We start from the raw sequence: 19,176 nt of genomic DNA, 5'->3' as shown, positions 1-19,176 counted from the left end.
GCCAGTAATACCCTGAGTAAAATTAAGAAATTGAATACACAATAAAACTACTGACAGTGCTTACCATTAGCGCTGGTTGTCAGCACAGACTCCTGCTCAGACAGGGACCCTATTGTCATGTTAGCAGACGATGTTACTGTGGGCTGTAAAGACAAGCCTGATATGGGCTGAATAACCACATTAGCTGGCACTGCATTTTCTGTTGCCTGGAGGGAGGGATTCTGTGGAGCCATGGTGGGATCTCCAGTCAGCTGCTGAGTAAGTAAATTACTCTGCTGTAATGTCTGCTGTAGGATACTTGGATCGATCTGGAAAACAAGTTTTCAGCAATCAATCTGAAGTTAACTAACTGGGTTAAATGAATATTCTTAGGTCCAGAATATATATTTACAGCATAGAGAGTATATACTGAAAATTTAAAATGAACTATTTAAAAATTAAATTTAGTTTTTAAGTGTCTGTATATAGCCAGTCTCTAAAGTGACTATGTAACCAGTCTATTCAGATTCACTTTCCCTCCCTTCCTTCAGCAAAATTTTTTGGGAAATCATGATCAGTTACATATCAGCATGCCTGGTCCCAGGTAAACACACTTGGTATTCTGTACTGTCCTGTTAGTGCATGTAATGCTTATCACTGTCTCCAAGCCTTTGAAAAGGAAAAGGCATGGAGCAGAGAGAAGACTGATACAAGAAATTATTTAATTTTTCAATTCCTAGGGTCATTAAGGTCTCATTTCACAAGCCAACAGCTGTTCTCTCTACTTAAAGATAAGACACTTTCCTCTTCAGGGACATTCAGCAGTTATGAAAAACAAAATGAAAATGTCTTCATTTTATGCTAAAAATTCCTTGAGCAGAGGGACTATGAGCAACTCAATGCAACTCTGCAGATGTCCCTTCCCTGACCTTGGGGTTGTATCTGGTGACCTCCAGAGCGCTCCTCCAACACCAATAATTCTGTGCAACTGATCAAACACAACCAAATTCTAGAAAATCACTTTCACACATTTCAAGAACTTTTAAATGCAATCATCTCACCTCTTTCTGTCAGTCCTTTCATAAGCTCAATGGGAATTTAAATTATGAATTCAACTATTAAAAGCTTGCAAAGTAACACAGTGCTTTATGTTTAGAAAAGAACACTCTGTGCAATAATTTGAGTTTGTTTTGGGGGGTGGGTGGGTGTTGGGAAGGTAGAATTAGAAAGAAATTATAAATATGACTCTTTAGCCAGAAAGGCTAAGGAAGAAATACAAATGATAGCACGGTTTGAATAATTCAAAGAAACCGGTCTGGTACGCCAGAACACATTCTTTCCTGCAATAAAACCAAGCTGAGACCCCTCTTCCCAGCCTTATAAGGAAAGCTCTGAAAGACCCTGAGATAACTAAAACTATGCAAAAACAGTGATTTCTATAGGTTGCACACAAATGTTACTGTATTAGTATACTTAGAAAGATTGGTTAGTAAAGGAATAGAATATTCAAATGTATAGGCTATATAAGTAATTGTAAAAGAGAATTCTCTCTCTTGGCTTTCTTTGTCTCTCTTAGCTCTTGCTGCTCTCTTACTATGCTCTTTTAGCCTTCTTGGTCTCTCTTACTACGCTCTTTTAGCCTTCTTGGTCTCTCTTACTATGCTCTCTTGTTTCTCTTAGCTCTCTTTGTCTCTCTTATTTCTCTTGGTCTCTCAGTCTCTCTTAGCCCTCTTGCCTCACGCTTTCTGCACTCTTGACTCTCTTGCTACTCTTTCTCCCCGGCTCTCTCACTTCTGTTCTGTTACTCTCTTTCTTAGCAATCTGAAGTCTTGAGCTCATTTATTCATATTTTATCCCCTTTTGTATTGTTCCCTCTAAGCCCGCTTTGAGCTCTATCTGCTGGCTCATAGCAGGCTCTCTCTCTCTCTCTCTTTATCCCACGCCCTGAAATAAACTTCTAACACCTAACTCGATTATAGAGGTCTTTGCCGTGTCTCAGACCGTCCCCAGAAAGCGTCTCCCCGTGGGTGCCTTCTGGGGCTTGGGTGGGAACCTGAAGTACTTTTGAAGTGCAAAGACAAAATGCAATTAAAAGAAAAAAAATACATATTTTCAAGCAGTCTGTCAAACTCCCTGAAAGGTAAAAAAACCTGGAAAAAATGAAAATTAAAGAAACCAAACCAGAAAAATATCCCACTGTGCAGCTATTTTTTAAGTCTTCTAACACTGTACAAGTGATAGAGTATGTTACTAGCTCACTCAGCTCAAGGGAATGCTTCCAGAATTATGTAGGCTCCTTAAACTTTCTTCAGCCTTCAAAGTGACTCTACAGAATTAAAAGCAAGGAACAGGGAGCAACTTACCTGTAATGTTATATTGTTAATACCAGTAGCATCTATTCCAGAAATCTGAACATTTTGTCCAACCAGATTAGCAGCAAGTTGTAACTGTATTCCTTCAAGAGTGGCCAAGCTACCATCTGTCAAGGACACAGTTAAGTCACCTCCAGCTACCAAAGAAAACAGTTATATTGTAATGTTTTTATTTACCATTACTGGCTACCTCTTTCAGTGTGCTTATTTTTATAAATTAAATCAATATAAGAGCTACATACACACACGAATTTATGACAACAAAGAAAATTTGGAATGTATAATTTTATTATAAAGTAATTTGATTGCCTGTTTTAAAGCTTCATAAATTCCATGTGATTTAAGGATTGCTATTTATGCGCTAGCTAGTGGCTTAGAAAACAAGAATCCCTCCAGAGCAGCATTAGAAATCTGGAGAAATTTGGTTTAGATTTCCTTGGAGAGTGTGTGTGCTGCACCTAAACAAAGCAGCACACACACAGGATATTTACATTCTGACCCTGAACATACATATGAAAGTTACTGCCACATTTTGCACAACACAGACACAGTTCAGTATCAAACTGTCAAAGTTCATCCTCCATACTTACATGGATGAAAATAAAGGTGCATTAGCCACTGAAATTCAAAAGTCTTTAGAACTTGAAAAGGTTCTAATTTCAAAAGTTGAACAGACCATCTCTACAAAAGGTCTTGAGAGAATATATGGAAAAAGTCATCTTGTTTTGGAGGTATGTTCTTCAAACACCTCGAGTGTGATCAACCAGTTTCCTTTGGTTGACGCTTCAAAAACACCTGCCCTTCCCTCTTCAGAATTCCTTAGTACAGTAAACCTGGTTTACAATGCACCCAAAAAATACCTGGCCAAAACCCATATTGCTAGTCTCAATTTAAGAAGGCCTCTTTCTAGGACATCTGAACAAGCTAAAAACTCCTCTTTACTATGTGCAAAAATCCAAACAAACATCAATCAATTTTTCATCGCCACTAACAGTGCCTGTCAAATATCAGGATCTTCTGAACACCAACAATTTGTTCGTTTTGGACAACAGTTTAGATCAAATCAGATAAGCTGCAATGACTACAGTTAAATAAGAGATTGATATAATACTCTGAATTTGTGAGCATACCTGCAAAATCATAGGACATGTACTGAAAAAAAAAAAACAAAGTACATAAAACCAAAGTCTCACTTTCAGAAATGACAGACAATCCAAGACCCATAATTTAAGTAGTACATTTAAGAGTACCAAGGCACATTTCCAAACACCTTAATACTATTTTGCTCTTAAAATCGTCCCTGTCTTGTTTACCTGAGCACTAACACAGACATTGGGTCAGTGAGCACTGACACAAAAAATACCTGAAATAAATTAGAAATTAGCAAGGATCATTCTCAAAAGGCCAATTTCTTGCAACATGAAGCATGTTGGGTATTCTGTGCCAGCTGGCCTCAAAGAATGGCCTGTGGCACATTTAATGTGCTAATGCAGCTGTAGTCACTGCCAATTGGTGACACTTCATATCCTAGGCACTTAATTATCTAGCATACACACCTACTAGTTTTTGGTATTGCTAAAGAGTTTTCTTGCTTTGTTTTGAGGCTGGGGGTCTTTTGGTTGGTTTTCTTTTGGTGTGTGTGCTTTGTTTTTTGGTGTTTTTTTCATTTTATTTTGGAGAAATAACTACACATGTACAACAGAGGATATGAACTTAAAAGACACTTTTCATTATTCAAATAAATAACCAGTATAGACAGAGCAGCTGTTCTGCTTTTCTTTTTAAATAAAGCAAACAAAGTATTACCACAAAGAATAGAAGTACTCCAGCTATTTGTTATCTGCATTTTCTTCTTCTCTGCAATGCAATACTACAGCAGAAGTGAAGAGACTTTTAGGTGAACTGTGTATAATTTTCTTTCATTCTTAAATGAATAAATTTCTATTGATGTCACCACTGTGCATCAAACCATGAATTCAGTACAACTCTTACCTGTTTGGAAAGCAGCGTTTGGCAAAACTTTCCAAACTCTAATAGAAAGCAAATTTCACAAACTGATCTCCACACCACCACCACCACTACCACACCATCCATTTTACCTGACACTGAAGCAGGCAGGATAGCCTGGCCCACAAGTCCTTGCTGAAGTAAATTTTGATCAAACTGACTCGTCAAAACAGAGTTATTCATGATGAAAACATTAGGGTCTGTTGAGGATGAATTAAGAAGACTGACTGGTTGTAGTCCCTCTGTTGAAGTCCGAGCAACAGGCTTCCTAACTTTCTTTGTATCCGGTTTATAATGACACTGTATGTGCGTTTTTCTGCGCCCTGAAGTACGAAACCGCAAATCACAGTGTGGGCATTTGAAGGGCTTTGCTCCTGTATGCAGGCGCATGTGTACTTTCAGACTGCCTTTTGTAGAAAAAGAATTACTGCACACGTGACAACAGAAGAGCTTCTGGCCTAGGAAAGTTTCAAACCAGAAAGACAAGTGATTAAACCTCTAAAAAGATTGACAGGACTAAATAATCTATTTAACAAACCCCAGAACAGATTCTAAACTAATTTGAACAGAGTAAATTTGAAGTAATCAAACTTTATCACTTGGCTGCTTTTCAAATGAGTTAAGGTTCTCAATGAAGGGAATATTAACTTTTTCCTTTTACTAAAACTCCATATGCTTTTAAAGCTTTCAGGCAGAATCTTATTTGGTCACCTTCATGCCTCTGTTATCCTCCTCATCACATCTTCCTGACTAATCCAGTTTATTCAACTACACAGCTCATAAACTGGAGAATTAAAAGTTTCATCTTGACCTCTTCAACATTTGGCTCCTACTTACTTAGCCACTAATTTCCTTTTTAATTCCAGCAGCTTTATTCTTCAGTTTCAATGCTGCCTAAACTAACCAGTATTAATGGATTACAAGTAGGAAATTATTAAAATTAAGTGAGATAACATTCTAAAATAAAATATTAACCCCACAAAGTAATCCAGAAGTAAAGAAATCTAGTTTATACGTACACAGACCTCTCTGTCTCTCCTTTCAGAGTGCCCAATAGCTGAAAAATATCCTTGGTCTCATATGGAATTTTTAATGTAGTATAAGTAAGAGCAAACTACAGAGTTTATACCTTTAATCATATGCACAGCTGTACAATTCACAAAAAGCATAACATATAACTATCTGGCAGAAAACATGACACTGCAGCTGAAAGCCCACTGTGACTCCTGAAATTCCCAGGCTTTCCAGCACAATATTGCTTCCTAGCTGAACAAGGGAAAGAAACCAATGCATTTGGTAAAGAAATCACAAGAAACCGATATGTGCCTATGATTCCTGCTATTGAGTTCTTGTTTCCATTTACACAGAACAATCTTTCATCAATTTCCTGAATTTCAATTCAACCTACTTCAAATTACAAACTCCTGGCACACTCTTGTCACTTCATTTTCAACAAAACTAAGTAAACCTCTGACAATGTTCTGTTTCAGAAAATGGAGAAGAAAGAGCTCAATAACATGAACCAGTAAAACAATGGGAATCTGGGCTGCAGCGAAGTCATCTACCACATTCACAATACCACAAAGGAAGCCATCCAGCAGTCTTTCCCACTAAACAAAAAATCCTCACACTTTGGGAGAAAGGGGGGTGGAAAAATAAGAGAGAGAGAAGAAAATCAACAAAAAATAAGCAGGAAGAAACAGACAGAATGTCTGAAGTCCTGATATTTAAATATGCCATGAGATTATGACCTGACCCTTGGGCCTTTTGTGTAAATATTAGGAATCTGAAAAGAAAAAAAAAAAAAATAAAGATGGTTGAAGTATGTTTTCAGTATTCAGTAGTTTCAAGGTAGTGTCCATAAGGGAAACTTGGAGAGAAGATGATCATAAATTTGGATGAAAAGTAATTAAGGAATGAACACTAAACTGGCACTGCTTCCAAATGTAGAAAAATTAAATGTGTTTTATGCCACTGACATGCCACACTACTGGCTACACAACTAACATGTTAACAAGAACTGTTCTGTAATCAGGAAACTGGAAAAGCAATGAAGACAGAAATGCAATACTGCATGACTTCAGTTATCCCACTTTATGCTACACCAGGATGTAGGAGCTAAGTGTTCAGACAAAGAACCATATACCTCACTGAGAAACTTCCAGTCTTCCAGTAAAGCCCCAAACTAATTCTCTGGATCAATGCTGACTACAGACGGTATCAGGTAGGTTCCTACCCAGGCAACATTCATTTACAGATGAGGAACAGAGTAGCTTTTCAAACTGAACTATTTTTAGGTGAGTTACAGACATTAATACTGTAATTTTTTTTTATTGTTAACTTAAATTATGTATATCTCAATATAAAAGCAATGAACTATTAGGTGTAGGTATTGCCCACAGATTAAGAGAGCATTCCAGAAAGCAATCCAGTCTCAAATGCAGAAAACTGCACATTAGCTAAACTTTATCCAGCACAAACTGACTCAAGTATAAAAGAACATGGAAAAAAACTTCCATAAGATAAAATGAGTTATAATAGGGAAAAGGTGATGTGACTTTTGTAGTGAAAATTACACCTCACAAAACTGTGAGCACTCTTTGAAGAAGATCAGATTTCCATTGTATCTGGATTTCTGGAATTTTACACTGGTTTTATATGTAAAGATCTTAATAAAAATGCTATCATAGAATGAAAGGACAGTCTTTTCATGAACTAAAGAAAAACAGTTCTAAGACAGAACACAGATGGTTTATATGGACAATTTTCACAAGGCTGGAAGTCAGCAGAAGAGTTCTTAAACACCCGAGCAAGGACTCAAACCGTCAGAACTGTACTATATGTAATGTGAAAGAGAGAATGAATAGCAGGGTGGAAGATCTGTTTAAGGATGTTAAAATAATAATTTACAAAGCTCCATTATATATTATCAGAAAGTTTGCACAACCAAAAAGAGCTTAAAAATTAAGAAGGGGAAACAATTTCTCTTTATTTCTCAAACAAAAAACTAGCAGGCTTAGGAACAAAATTACCAAGATGGCAAACTGAAAATCAAACTTGAATCCAGGACCTTACTACTACAGACTGTATTGAAAGCCATTTCTTTGTACCCTGTTTGTCTGTGATCAGAAAACAAGTGGATAAAATTAATGTATTTAATGTTTCCATTGAAACTATTGAGCAAAGAGATGCAATCTCTTATTCAGAGCTCCACAGTTTGTAAACTGCTTGAACTTGGAGGTACGTGACACAATCCTTGCTTTGTTCCTTTCATTATCCTTACTATCTGCTACTGTCTGTCCTGATCTACACTATTTCATGTAACATGAGTACTGTTTCTTACAAAACAACAGTAGAAAGTACAAATACAGTAAAAAATGAAGAAGAATCTTCCATGAAGAAAATAATTATGCATTACAGCATTAAAAGCTTTCTATCTTGTTTTTGACAAGAGAAAATAATGAAACTTAATGAAACTGTAGACAGTTTTAGAAATTAGTTAGTTCAGGACTGGGTTTATTACAGAAGTTCAATGGTAAGAAGAAAACAAGAGTTAGAAAGTTTGGGTTTTTTTTAATTAGGGCAAAATCACAGTTGAAAAATACTACTATTAAACTTAGGAATACTTAGGAAAACCTTCTCTAAAAATCTAAATATTACAGATACTAGGTTTACATTCACCTTGCAAGATTCAAAAAGCTGAATGCTCAAAATTTTTGTACAATTTTTTGTACTCTTATTTTCCAGTTTATATAGCAGCACAAACATTAATGTTTATAGTTTGTTTTTTTTCTCTCTAACTTAATTTTACAAGATTCCCTCACCTCCACCTTCTTACTCAGGAAAATCATTTATCATTGAAATGCTACAGAAGATCGGACATGAACATATTCAGGATACTTACCTACAGAGTTTTTGCAAGAGCTAAGACCATGCTTTAGAAGCCTACTAATATAGAAGGCTGTAATAGCATAGATTATTCAGAATGTTCTGATGCGATTCATTTGATAGTGTCACAAGTACCAAATTTCCCCTAGCACTGCCATCCACAGTTCCAAATACTAGATCACAGTGAAACATAACATTCCTTGCAAAATCTGTAAAGAGCTGGTCAAGAAAGCAAACAGATTCTAAACAAAGACATGTAAAACTTCACTGACCTGTGTGTGTTTTAACATGACAATCCAGAGTGGATTTTACAGTGAAACTCTTTCCACATTCATCGCACTTATACGGCTTCTCTCCAGTATGGATACGAACATGCCTAATAATTCCAGGATATAAGTTAATTTCTACTTTTATGACAGTTTTTCAAATATTTACTTTCTATCTTATTAATTTTAGAATTAATGAAATACTTATACTAGCACTACACTATGCAGATCAAGAAGATTTATGTATTTGCATGTTTTCAACAGATTTTTACTTTTTTATGCAGGTATTAACACAAGAAAAAACAATTTATTCTAAAACTTCAAAATAATTTTAATACAGCAGGAAAATAAATATGAAAAGGTTGGACTAGTCATATTCAGAATATGTAACATTTAGACATTTTTAAAACACTGTGAAAAAGAAAAATTTATTTAAATATTAGTTAAACTTCAACTTGGGCATAAGAGTTATAAGAAACTGCTATTGCTGAAGTTTCTGGTGAACTATTCAGCAAATTAAAAACATATGAAAATTTTCCATTCCTCACCTGACTAAATCACTTGGTTTTTTAAAGCTTTTGGGACAATAACTGCAACAGTTGGCATATTTGGGCTCTGCTTCCAGTTCTGCTTGCTTATCTTTGATCTCACTAATTCTGTCTTTCTCTGCAGCCGACTGGACAAGAACTTTTTCTGAAACAGTGGCACTTTCTTGAGGCCTGATCTTTGCCAGTTCTGCTGTCTCTTCTTCTGTAAAAGTTATGACACCTGGACGAGATTTTCTGGAAGTTCTTTCAGAGCTTTCATCATCATCTTCAACACATCCAACTATTAAGTAAAAAAAAACAAAAAAAACAACAACAAAAAATCAAACCCAAACAAAAACCACATTTCTGTTAGTTTAATCTGTCAGCTGAAATGACAAAAATAGAAGGGTTTATAATTAAACACACAGCCAGTACATTTTGTGCTTGGACTTGCACTATTATGGACTTCAATCTCTTTTAGAGGTCTAACTACTCATATCTGTACTTCATTTTAAAAAAAAGCTGGATTTATGATTCTTATTTTTATAATAACTAACACAGGTTAAGTAATACCAGACAAAAAAATCTTCTACTTTAGTGAAATACTTTAGTAGCTATGTCACATACAATACCTTTAATGCGCTGGACAGATCCTGGAAATCTAATTTCTTTAAACAATTCAGATAACAGAATGATTTCAGCATCTCAGAACAGCAGACATTATCAATGCTGGAAGGCTATTTTGTACCATTACTGTTATAGCACTCATGTAATCCACCAAAACATCTGTATTTCTTATGTAGTAAGGACTGTAAAAGTAAAAATGAAATCATTTACCTCCCCCTCCTGTATCTGTAGCTGCTGCTACAGCTGAGGAGACTGCCTGATGTTTTTTCATATGTTTTTTGCAGTGAACAGTTGTTCGAAAGCTTTCATCACAGAATGGGCACTTGTAAGGCTTCATGCTCATGTGAGTTGCCATGTGCCTGGTAAGGCTGCCATTAGTTGTGAAGGAAGTATTGCAAATGCTACAGCTGAATGCTTTAACTCCTTAAAGTAACAGAAACAAATAAGTAGCATGCTATTTGTTTAATTTTACTCACATAGGACATTTACAAAACCCAAACATGGGTTAAGCTAATATAGAGCTGGTATACTGTTTACCTGTATGAGTCTTCTCATGTGACTTAAGAACTCCCGAGGAAACAAAACCACGGCCACAGAGTTGGCATTTATAAGGTTTCTCACCAGTATGTGATCGTACATGCTGTTTCAAATGGCTGGATTTCTTAAACCCCTTGTTGCAATATTCACATCTATTAGAAAAAAATAGTTTTCATTAGTTTCATGTAATTATCCATAAAAGATTCAGGAAATTCTGTTACAAAAGCTAAAAGTGTAACATACCTATATGAACGCCTACTTTGATCTTCATTATCCTCAAGAAAATGAGGTCGTTGGGTGTGTAACTCAAGTTCTTCCTGTGGTGACTGATCTTGTATCAAGCGAGTGGTCTAAAAATCAAAGCCTCAAGTGAATTTCAGTAACACAATATTAAAATATAGTCTCCCAAACAGGCAAGAAGAAAATTACAGCATTTACAGTCAACACAAGGAATTCAATTTATGCTTTCATACATTTTGACAGGAAATTGAGTGCAATATAATACCTCACTCTTCCATAGTGAGAAGGAAAGCATCAAAATGTTCAGCTACTGAACTGGAATACACAGACAACATAGCACACTTACACTTCTCTGAATCTCCACAAACATTTATCTAAATTGTCTAGACTATTCTAGTGTTTGAGGACTTAAATTTAAAACTAGAGCAGCCAATTTAAACACTGAGTAAGCAGCCAAACAGTGTTGCTGACAGACTTAACTACTCTCTGAATATTCCTGTACGTAAAAGCCACAACAGAATAATCCTTAAGAACAAGAGTATGTTTCAAAATTTGAAGCCAAGGAAATTCCGAAGCCTGTAAATTGAAATGATTCAAACTCTTCCAGATCCTAAAACCCACATGAGTTCTCTGACAACATCTGCACTTTGCAAACAAGCTTGAAGGGACTGTAACTCGGAGAGGTCTTCATGGTAAATACATTACAACAGGTAGTCTTCCTGCCAGGTACTTCTACTGTCATAAAAAGTTACATTTAAACTGTATTTTTAGCAATTCAGCCCTTTTACAAATTTATCTAAATGAGAACCATGCAAAAGCATCATACACCGCAATATGCAAGCTCCATGAATGATCACTGAAGATTTGTAAAGCTTTTTTTATTTCTTGATCATATATGTATATAGAAATTTACTAATTAGGAAATAATATAATGCAATAATATAAAATTATTTCATAACATTGCATCCTCTCCTTAGTTTTAAACTCACAAACCCAGTTATAGTATTTTTTAAGTCCAGAACATCAAAACATACACTTCCTTCTCAGGAAGGTCAAGTCCCTTATCCTCACCTCACCTATTTTCCAGTTGTTAAACATAAGCAATCTAGAGAAGGAACCCTGAAACTTTTCTGACTTCTCGTCTTACCTAATCACTAATGAAATGGTGCAATAAAGCCACGACTGAACACAGAACAATTAATCCTGCCTTCAAGTAGTACTTACTACGTTGATTGTGTCTGTATTTGCAACCTGAAGAAGGGCTGGTGGATGATAACTCGTTGAAAGAGCCTGAGATTCAAGAGTGCTTGAATCCTGCAGCTGTTGTACAGCTGGAAATTGAGTCTGTTGATTGTAGCTGTCATTCACAGTAAAACCTGCCAGAAATTAAACAGTCATAAACCTGTAAAACACACTGATCTGGACTTTGAATAGCACCACACTTTTCTGAAGACTACCTTCAAAAGAGAGTAAGTAGTATTACCATATAGTAATAGTTGTACTCTTCACTGTTGAGCATCAAAACACACACGTTTCTGGCATCTACATCATATGCATAGCAGGGTTACTTACCGTTAGCTGGAATTCTATTGGAAAATCTCCTCCACAGAAAAACACTGTTTGAAGTTTCTTCAAGGTGCCACAATTACCTTAGAGCCATTGAAATTTTGAATTTCTTGTATGTAAGCATGCATGTGTCAAACAGGTTGACCCATCTCCCTTTATCCACGTTGGTACCACGCTCCCTTAACTACACTGGAAGCCGATCACAAGGATGCAAAGCTCAGTGGGGAGGATGGCGGGTGAGTGGAGGAGATGACCCAATAGGAGAACTCCAGTTTCTGATAAAGTAACCCCATTTTCTCCTACTTTGGATCTCCTCCACATACTCCCACTCTTTAGATAATAGTAAAGTAGAGCCTCTCAAAGGCAAACTGCAAAGTAAAAAATAATAATATTTTTATTCATATTTCTGGTATAAAACTCTGAAAGTTTTACTTGGTTTTGTTCTCCTGAAATAGCAGATCTTATTCATCTCCTTTTGTAAATGAATTAATTAAATGATAGCACCAATGATTGAGAGCCAGGGAAATACAGCTCAGATTGCAGAGGTTTTTAATGCTATTAGAGATGTCTTTCTATCAACCCTTTTAAGTCTTAATAGTTCCATTATTAAAAAATAACCCATAATGTCATGTGGAAAAAAATTAAACCACAGTACCAGTAATTAATGTATAGGCAACAATTTCAGTACTTCTGTGCAGTTTGCCTTTAGTGGACAAAAAGGGTGAAGATTATGAAAACAGGGTAGAAACAAACCCACATCAGATGATCACAGCATCAAAGGCCAAAAAGCAATGCTTAAAGAATATTTTTGAGCAACAGTAAGACAAAAACCTGGATGTATTGAGTTTAAGCAGAAATTTTCCCAAAAGACACTTTCCACAGCAGAAGAATATTGTAATCAGTAGAGAAAAAAATCCCTCTGTATGCTACTGCTTCCACCAGAGAATGAAAACTCACAAATCTAAATAAATCTTCAAAGCATTATTAATCAGGTCATAACTAATCACCAAACCCAATGTTGAAACGCATATATTATTCTCTCTCCTAGAAGTACAACAAGACTACAAGAAAAAAAAGATCCTAAAAGCTGGATCTTGCACCTCAATTACCCTTTGTGAAATGACAAAAAAGTAGCCTGGAGCAAATGAAATGAAAAGTTCTGCAGAGATAAGAAGGTTGCTAATTTCTACTTCTCAAATAAATTTTATAAGTATTTTTATAGAAAAATGACATTCACACTACTTGGGATGAGAATACAAAAAAAGACTCAAGAAACTGAAGCAAAATGATGTTACTTACATGCCCTACATTAAAAACAAACAAACAAACAAAACAACTACTAAATATACTACATAAAAACCTGAAACTTCTTTTTTAATCAGTAGCTAAATTTTACTGTCTAAGAAGGAAAAAAGAAGTTACTGTACTATGACCTATTTTATTTCACAATGTTTGAATAAATTATTGATATCCTGAAAAATTTCCCAGGATCGTGCAACAAAATGCTCGGGAAGAGAAAAGCATTTAGAGGTATTTAAGGACAAAATGAAGAAAGAAATGCTACTTCTGAAAGTAGTTTTGGAATAAATACAAACCAAAACTGTAACAAGAATATACATGATGAATCCCCATTTTGCTCAATTCCTAGCACAAGGGTCCATTTCCCCTCAAAATTTAAAAAAGATATGACAGTTTTGAGCATTCTGAAGGCATTTGCTACCACCATCCTATTTATACAGAACTACACTAAAAAAAACCCCCATAGCACCAAACACCAGAACCCAGACATTCAGTCAGAGAGAATTTCACAACCTTTATTTCCTGCTCTTGCTTTCATCACTGTATGTTGCTTCTCAGAAGCTTTTGATCAATCTTAAAATAACAGAAAATATCTTAAGCTCTGTATAATAAGGGAAGCCTCTTAGTACAAGTCCTCTAAACTTGGAATTGGATTTCATGTTTTTCAGTACAAGCAATCATTTGTGTTGCTTGGGGTTTTTTTGGATTTAGGACATCATCCAACCTATCATCTTCTATATTAACAAAACATAGCGAAAACAGAATACTCTGGAAATCATTTTACTCGTAAAAAAATGTGTCTTGCATGTGAGAATGAGAAAACAACCCTATGATAGTTTGTAGTAAATACAGTATTTAATTTAGAAAAAAAATCACCTCTTTACTGACAGATCTTTTAAATTCTAACGTTATAAACACCCACATGAACATGTGCATCTCAGCAGGGATCAGTGACTATCAATTACATGTTCTGCAGGTTTGCTTCTTATGCAAAGGCAACCAGCTGAACAGTACTGACTGCAAACACGTGTAAACAGTTACTGACAGATCAGAATTCTGAGTCCTGAGATTGCAGATCAGCTTCTTAGGAAAGCAAATAGCATTCTGGTGGCAAGGGTGTATTTGTATAGGCTATAGAACTAACAGCATTTGGACTTCTGGTTTTCCAAGATCATTTGCCTATCACCACTATTTGAATTATCATTCAACCATGCTTACAGGGACACTTTAACAGAAGTAAAGGTGATATCATTTATACACATTTGGTGACAGATGATACTCAAAAACCCAAAGAAAATTTCAGATAAAAGACAAATTTGTTACGTCTTCACTTTGAAGTCTTCAAATAAAGATGCCTGAACACACTACAAAGAATACAAGTCCTTTTCCTCAGCCTTCAAATCTACCTCAAATGAATCATAGATTATGATACTGTAGCACCCTCATAGGATCTGCACTTCTTAACAAGTCTGAACATACAAGGAAGAAAATCTATCTGAACAAACAAGAAATTCAACAAAGTATTACAAACAAACCTGAAAGAAGAAACAAAATTCTGCCAGTTCTATTCAGACCTAGAGATTGGCCTCACCTGTCTAAAATGCAAATTGGAGATTTTTCCCTTAAAAAGGAAAAAGAAAACTCAAAAATCCTTTCAAAGATTTTTTTTTTAACTCCTATGTCATTTAATTAAAAAACACTGAAGCAAAATCTTATAAAAAGAATACAGCCTATAAATATCAAGAATAAAAAAGACAGTGTTTTAAGCTTGAATGTTTTGCCTAGCTGATAGGAAAAAGAAATTAGGAGCATGAAGCACAGATGCAGACATAGGGAGAGGGTCGACCAATTTAACGCATGCATCCGCGCAAATGCTTACCTACCTGAAATTCAAAAATTTTGAAGGGCTCCAGGATCTTCAAGGAAACTTCAAAGAGTTGGGAATCTGTGGATGAGATTCCAAGTAGAATAGGAGACATCTTATACAAATGAGACTTCAAAATGCCCACACCACACATGTTCTGTTTCTGAGAACCAATTTTACAATATATTGATGATCAATATAGATTTCTGGTGATGAAAGAATTGTCTTGTGAGTTCTAGGAGTCTTTACCCTCCCCAGGAAATCATTCTATATTTATGTAATACAGAAGATATACATACACAGAAACTGAAGTTTAAATAACAAGACAGGAGTTACCCATTGGGTTTATAAATTCTAAGGAGCCATTAAAAAAAAGCCAAACAAAAACCACCACCACTCTTCATTGTAATGTAAAACAAAAAGTTCCTTTTTTTTCCGTAGTGTCTTCTCATTCATTTGAAAAACTGTAAAAGTCAACCAATGAAAAGAATCATAATATTTTAAGAGGATCTGAATCAGTCTTGTTTAATAAAGGTGGGAACTTTAATTTTCTTTTCTTTACACGCAAAGCAGCACAACCTAGAGAATTAAAATTGGAAAATTATACTATTTCTTCACAGTGTGATGCAACTTACCAGTCAATTAAGTTTTTACAAATGATACTATACAATTAAAAGGGAAGGAAACTAAGAACAGAGAAGTCTGTGCAGATAGAATACCAATTATTGGTTACCAGCTACATTAAGTTATTGCTTAGAGTAAGAAGCAAGGAGATGAAGGGATAAGCCAGTGATGTATGCTTCCAAACCAAAACAAATGAAAAGCCATTGAATATTCCCCTTCTCAGCAACAGCCCCCCTGACAGAAAACCCAAAACAACCATCAAAAATCCCCAAAACAAAATTAGTAGCTTCATATTATGGAACAATTCAAGAAATCCAGCTGTGAAAAGCAAAGAAAAACAATCATTTCTTCACTATTGGCAGGCTACACACACCTACGCGTATTTCTCTGTATTTTATAGGAAAAAAATAGTTTCCAAGTGCTTACAAATCTCTTAATTTGCTAGTTTCACTGCTCTATAAAATATAAAAAGAAACTGCTCTGGATATATGAAAGTATGATTTTTATGTGACTATATTAGGCATAGTCTTTTTCCAAAATGAATCCCAGTAGCTACTCACTCAAATCTTAAGATTGTGTTTCTGATCATCTCAGGTTACAAGCATGTATACTGAGGGGGAAACTTGTGCAAACTGCCTACTGACACACCAATTTCAAATACAATCAAGGAAAGAATATGAAATGCTTGACTATAAATCCCCTACTGTAATGACTAGACATCAGCTCATAAAAGAAAAAAAAAAAAAATTAAGTATTCATAATGTTCTACCAAGTATAGCTTCAGAATGGTAATTTTCTTCCAAGTTCTCTGCATTGCAGTTACTATGACTGCAGATGCCCACTTTAGAAATGTTTTATCATAGCTATGCTGTAAAGCCAGATTTATAAAAATTACTTTTCACCTCCTTTATTTACTACTAACCTTGTGATAAGCTCTGTTGATCAAATGGTTGCTGTGTTATAGTCTGTTGTTCAAACTGAGTAATGTTTTCCTGTAAAGTATGCTCAGATGTCACAAATCTATCTGAAATAGGGAAAGGAAGGACAGGGGAAAAGGGAAAGTATAAAAAAATGTAATTAAATGTATATTTCAGTTGTTTCAAAACCCCCATATCTTACAGTCATCTAAATTTTCACATTAAAAATACACTAAACAATTATTAGCAGAACAGGAACTTAAATATTTTATAGTACATTTTATTTATATTCCCCTGTTGCACTTGGTAAATCACTGCACAATGAAAAAGAGCAACCAAGCAAAACCAAAATACTTTGATCCACTATTACAAACAGAGTAAGAATGTGGAACATTCACCCCAAAACACAGGTATTACTTTCTAAGTAGACTATACAGCAGTGCTTCTTAATAATAACAGAACTGGCATGGTAAGGTTTTGTGGGCATATTATTTTTCTGTATATTTGTTTAGTAGTTTTGCTTGCTATAACTAAAGGATGAAAATCCTAATACTTTTCTATTTTAATAGCAAACCTGAACACCAATGAATGAATGAAATTGTACTATATACTTTAAGTATATAGTAAGTAGCCTTTTCTCCATGTATTTTTCTAGTTTCTGTCAAGAAACAATTATTTGAGAACTTGTAAACTTACCTCATTATAAACCTTATCATATTTCAAATACTCACCCTCATCTTGCTCTAAAGGCTGATCAGCCAACTCTTGTTCTAGTGCTGTTTCTTCTGTGCCTACTACTGGCTGCTGGTCTAACTCTAAAATAGCCTGCTGATCCGTTGCAACAGTTTCTGACTGCTGTAGCTCATCACTTTGAATCTCCACTTGCATTTGTGTAGAAACATGAATGCTCTGCTGATCTACTGTAGAATCATCTATTGAAGAAGACTGCTGATTCTGCTGAAGTTGCTGTGCAAGTTCATATCTACAAAGTAAGGTGAGAAAGACTTTATAGTTACAGTTAGACATATATCCTATTTGTATGAACAATTTTTAATTTTCACTATACACCACAATTTACTATACCTAAAAGTATCGTAAGGTACCTAAGCAAAGGTACCTAAGGTTCACTACCCATAATTAAAAATCCTTATTCAAACATATACAGTTGCTACAGATCAAAGCTGCCTTTCCAAGTATCTTTAAGGGTAAACTAAGCTGCTGAACTACATTGAAAGATTAATACAAAAACTGCAATCATACCTATGAGTCTTCATGTGTTTTTTACAGTTGAGTGATGTTTTGAATGTTTTTTGACAGTAGGGACACATATATGGTCGAAGGTCATTATGGATCCCCATGTGCCGCCTGAGGCTACCACCAGTAGTGAAGGCCCCGTTGCACACAACACACTTGAAAGCTTTCAATCCAGTGTGTGTTCTAATATGCGCTTTCAGAACTCCAGCTGACACAAAACCTCTTCCACACTGAGAGCACTTAAATGGCTTTTCACCAGTATGTGACCTTTTTAAGAGAAAGCAGAAGTTAAAATAGATTTAACAGCTTGATTTACAAAGTTATTAAAGGGCTCAATTTTAAAATGAACAAAATAAACCAAACTAAGGTGGACAGCTGTATGGATGGAAGAGACCCCAATTAAGAAAAGCCAGAAATTAAACTTTATGAAGTTACAAAGAACCTGGCGAAAACAATAATATCCTGGGCTAAAAACAATACTATCTGGGTAGTTTTAGTTATGTTCTACAGTCCACTCTCCTTTTCTAATTATACTTTGTCTTCATCACAATATTTGGGTTTAATTTTTCTGTTCCAGATGGTGTAGTAGTTCTTCAGACTAGTATATTATTGCTCACATGTACTTTCCTCAATTCAGGCAAAAAACTCCATAAAAGTTTGGAGAAAGAGATATGGTTCTCCTTATATATACTACCACTACACTTAACAAAACTCTTGGAAAAAGAACTGTATCCATCCTGAATAACCTCTGATGTACCTGAACAAGGCACAAACTGTTTCTCATAATGCTATGTGAAAAACATATTCAAGAGGGGAAAGCCTCTCACTTGTATTATCAAAATGCATAGCACTTGCTATATCCTTCCTTCCAGAGGTGCTAGAGGAGTTTCTCTTTAGGACTACACTGAGATACAAAACAGATGGAAGGAAAACATAGGAAATGAAATGGAATGCAACAAGAATTTTAAGGGTTACAACTGTAGAATCCCAGGAGAGGGCTAGAAAGAGGGCAATGGGAATGCTATGAATTGGAAGATAAAAGAAGCAAGATTTAATAAAATCAAGAAAAGTTATGGACAGCTTATGATTATATTAACCTTGGAAGTCTATGACGACCACATCAGATGCCATAACAAAGTATATGACAGATATTAAGATTACTGTTTTCCTACCAATACACACAATAAAAACCAGCAGTAGGGTATCCTG

At 35.3% G+C, this 19,176-nt stretch overlaps 1 protein-coding gene across 4 annotated transcripts in view; it reads right to left on the bottom strand.

The window, feature by feature from the left end:
* Nucleotides 1-19,176, bottom strand: part of ZNF236 (zinc finger protein 236) — a 76,231-nt gene that overhangs the window by 16,830 nt on the left and 40,225 nt on the right. For 2 of the 4 annotated variants that reach the window (XM_005517311.3, XM_014256840.2), the window contains exons 14-25: nt 17,974-18,234; nt 17,445-17,695; nt 16,719-16,820; nt 11,668-11,819; nt 10,447-10,553; nt 10,204-10,355; nt 9,877-10,089; nt 9,061-9,340; nt 8,519-8,622; nt 4,451-4,816; nt 2,343-2,488; nt 65-308 (exon numbers count right to left, since the gene is read on the bottom strand). In XM_005517311.3, the coding sequence (XP_005517368.2) occupies nt 65-308; nt 2,343-2,488; nt 4,451-4,816; nt 8,519-8,622; nt 9,061-9,340; nt 9,877-10,089; nt 10,204-10,355; nt 10,447-10,553; nt 11,668-11,819; nt 16,719-16,820; nt 17,445-17,695; nt 17,974-18,234 (2,378 nt within the window). The remainder of the gene's footprint in view (nt 1-64; nt 309-2,342; nt 2,489-4,450; nt 4,817-8,518; nt 8,623-9,060; nt 9,341-9,876; nt 10,090-10,203; nt 10,356-10,446; nt 10,554-11,667; nt 11,820-16,718; nt 16,821-17,444; nt 17,696-17,973; nt 18,235-19,176) is intronic. The other 2 variants (XM_014256839.2, XM_014256853.2) reach the window with 2 other exon arrangements.

Source organism: Pseudopodoces humilis, chromosome 1 (genome assembly GCF_049639895.1).
Source record: "Pseudopodoces humilis isolate 2021_Gansu_Grassland_sample_001 chromosome 1, ASM4963989v1, whole genome shotgun sequence".
NCBI classification, from domain to species: Eukaryota; Metazoa; Chordata; class Aves; order Passeriformes; family Paridae; genus Pseudopodoces; species Pseudopodoces humilis.
Note: the sequence above shows the minus strand (reverse complement) of the source record. Positions and strands in the feature narration are given on the sequence as shown.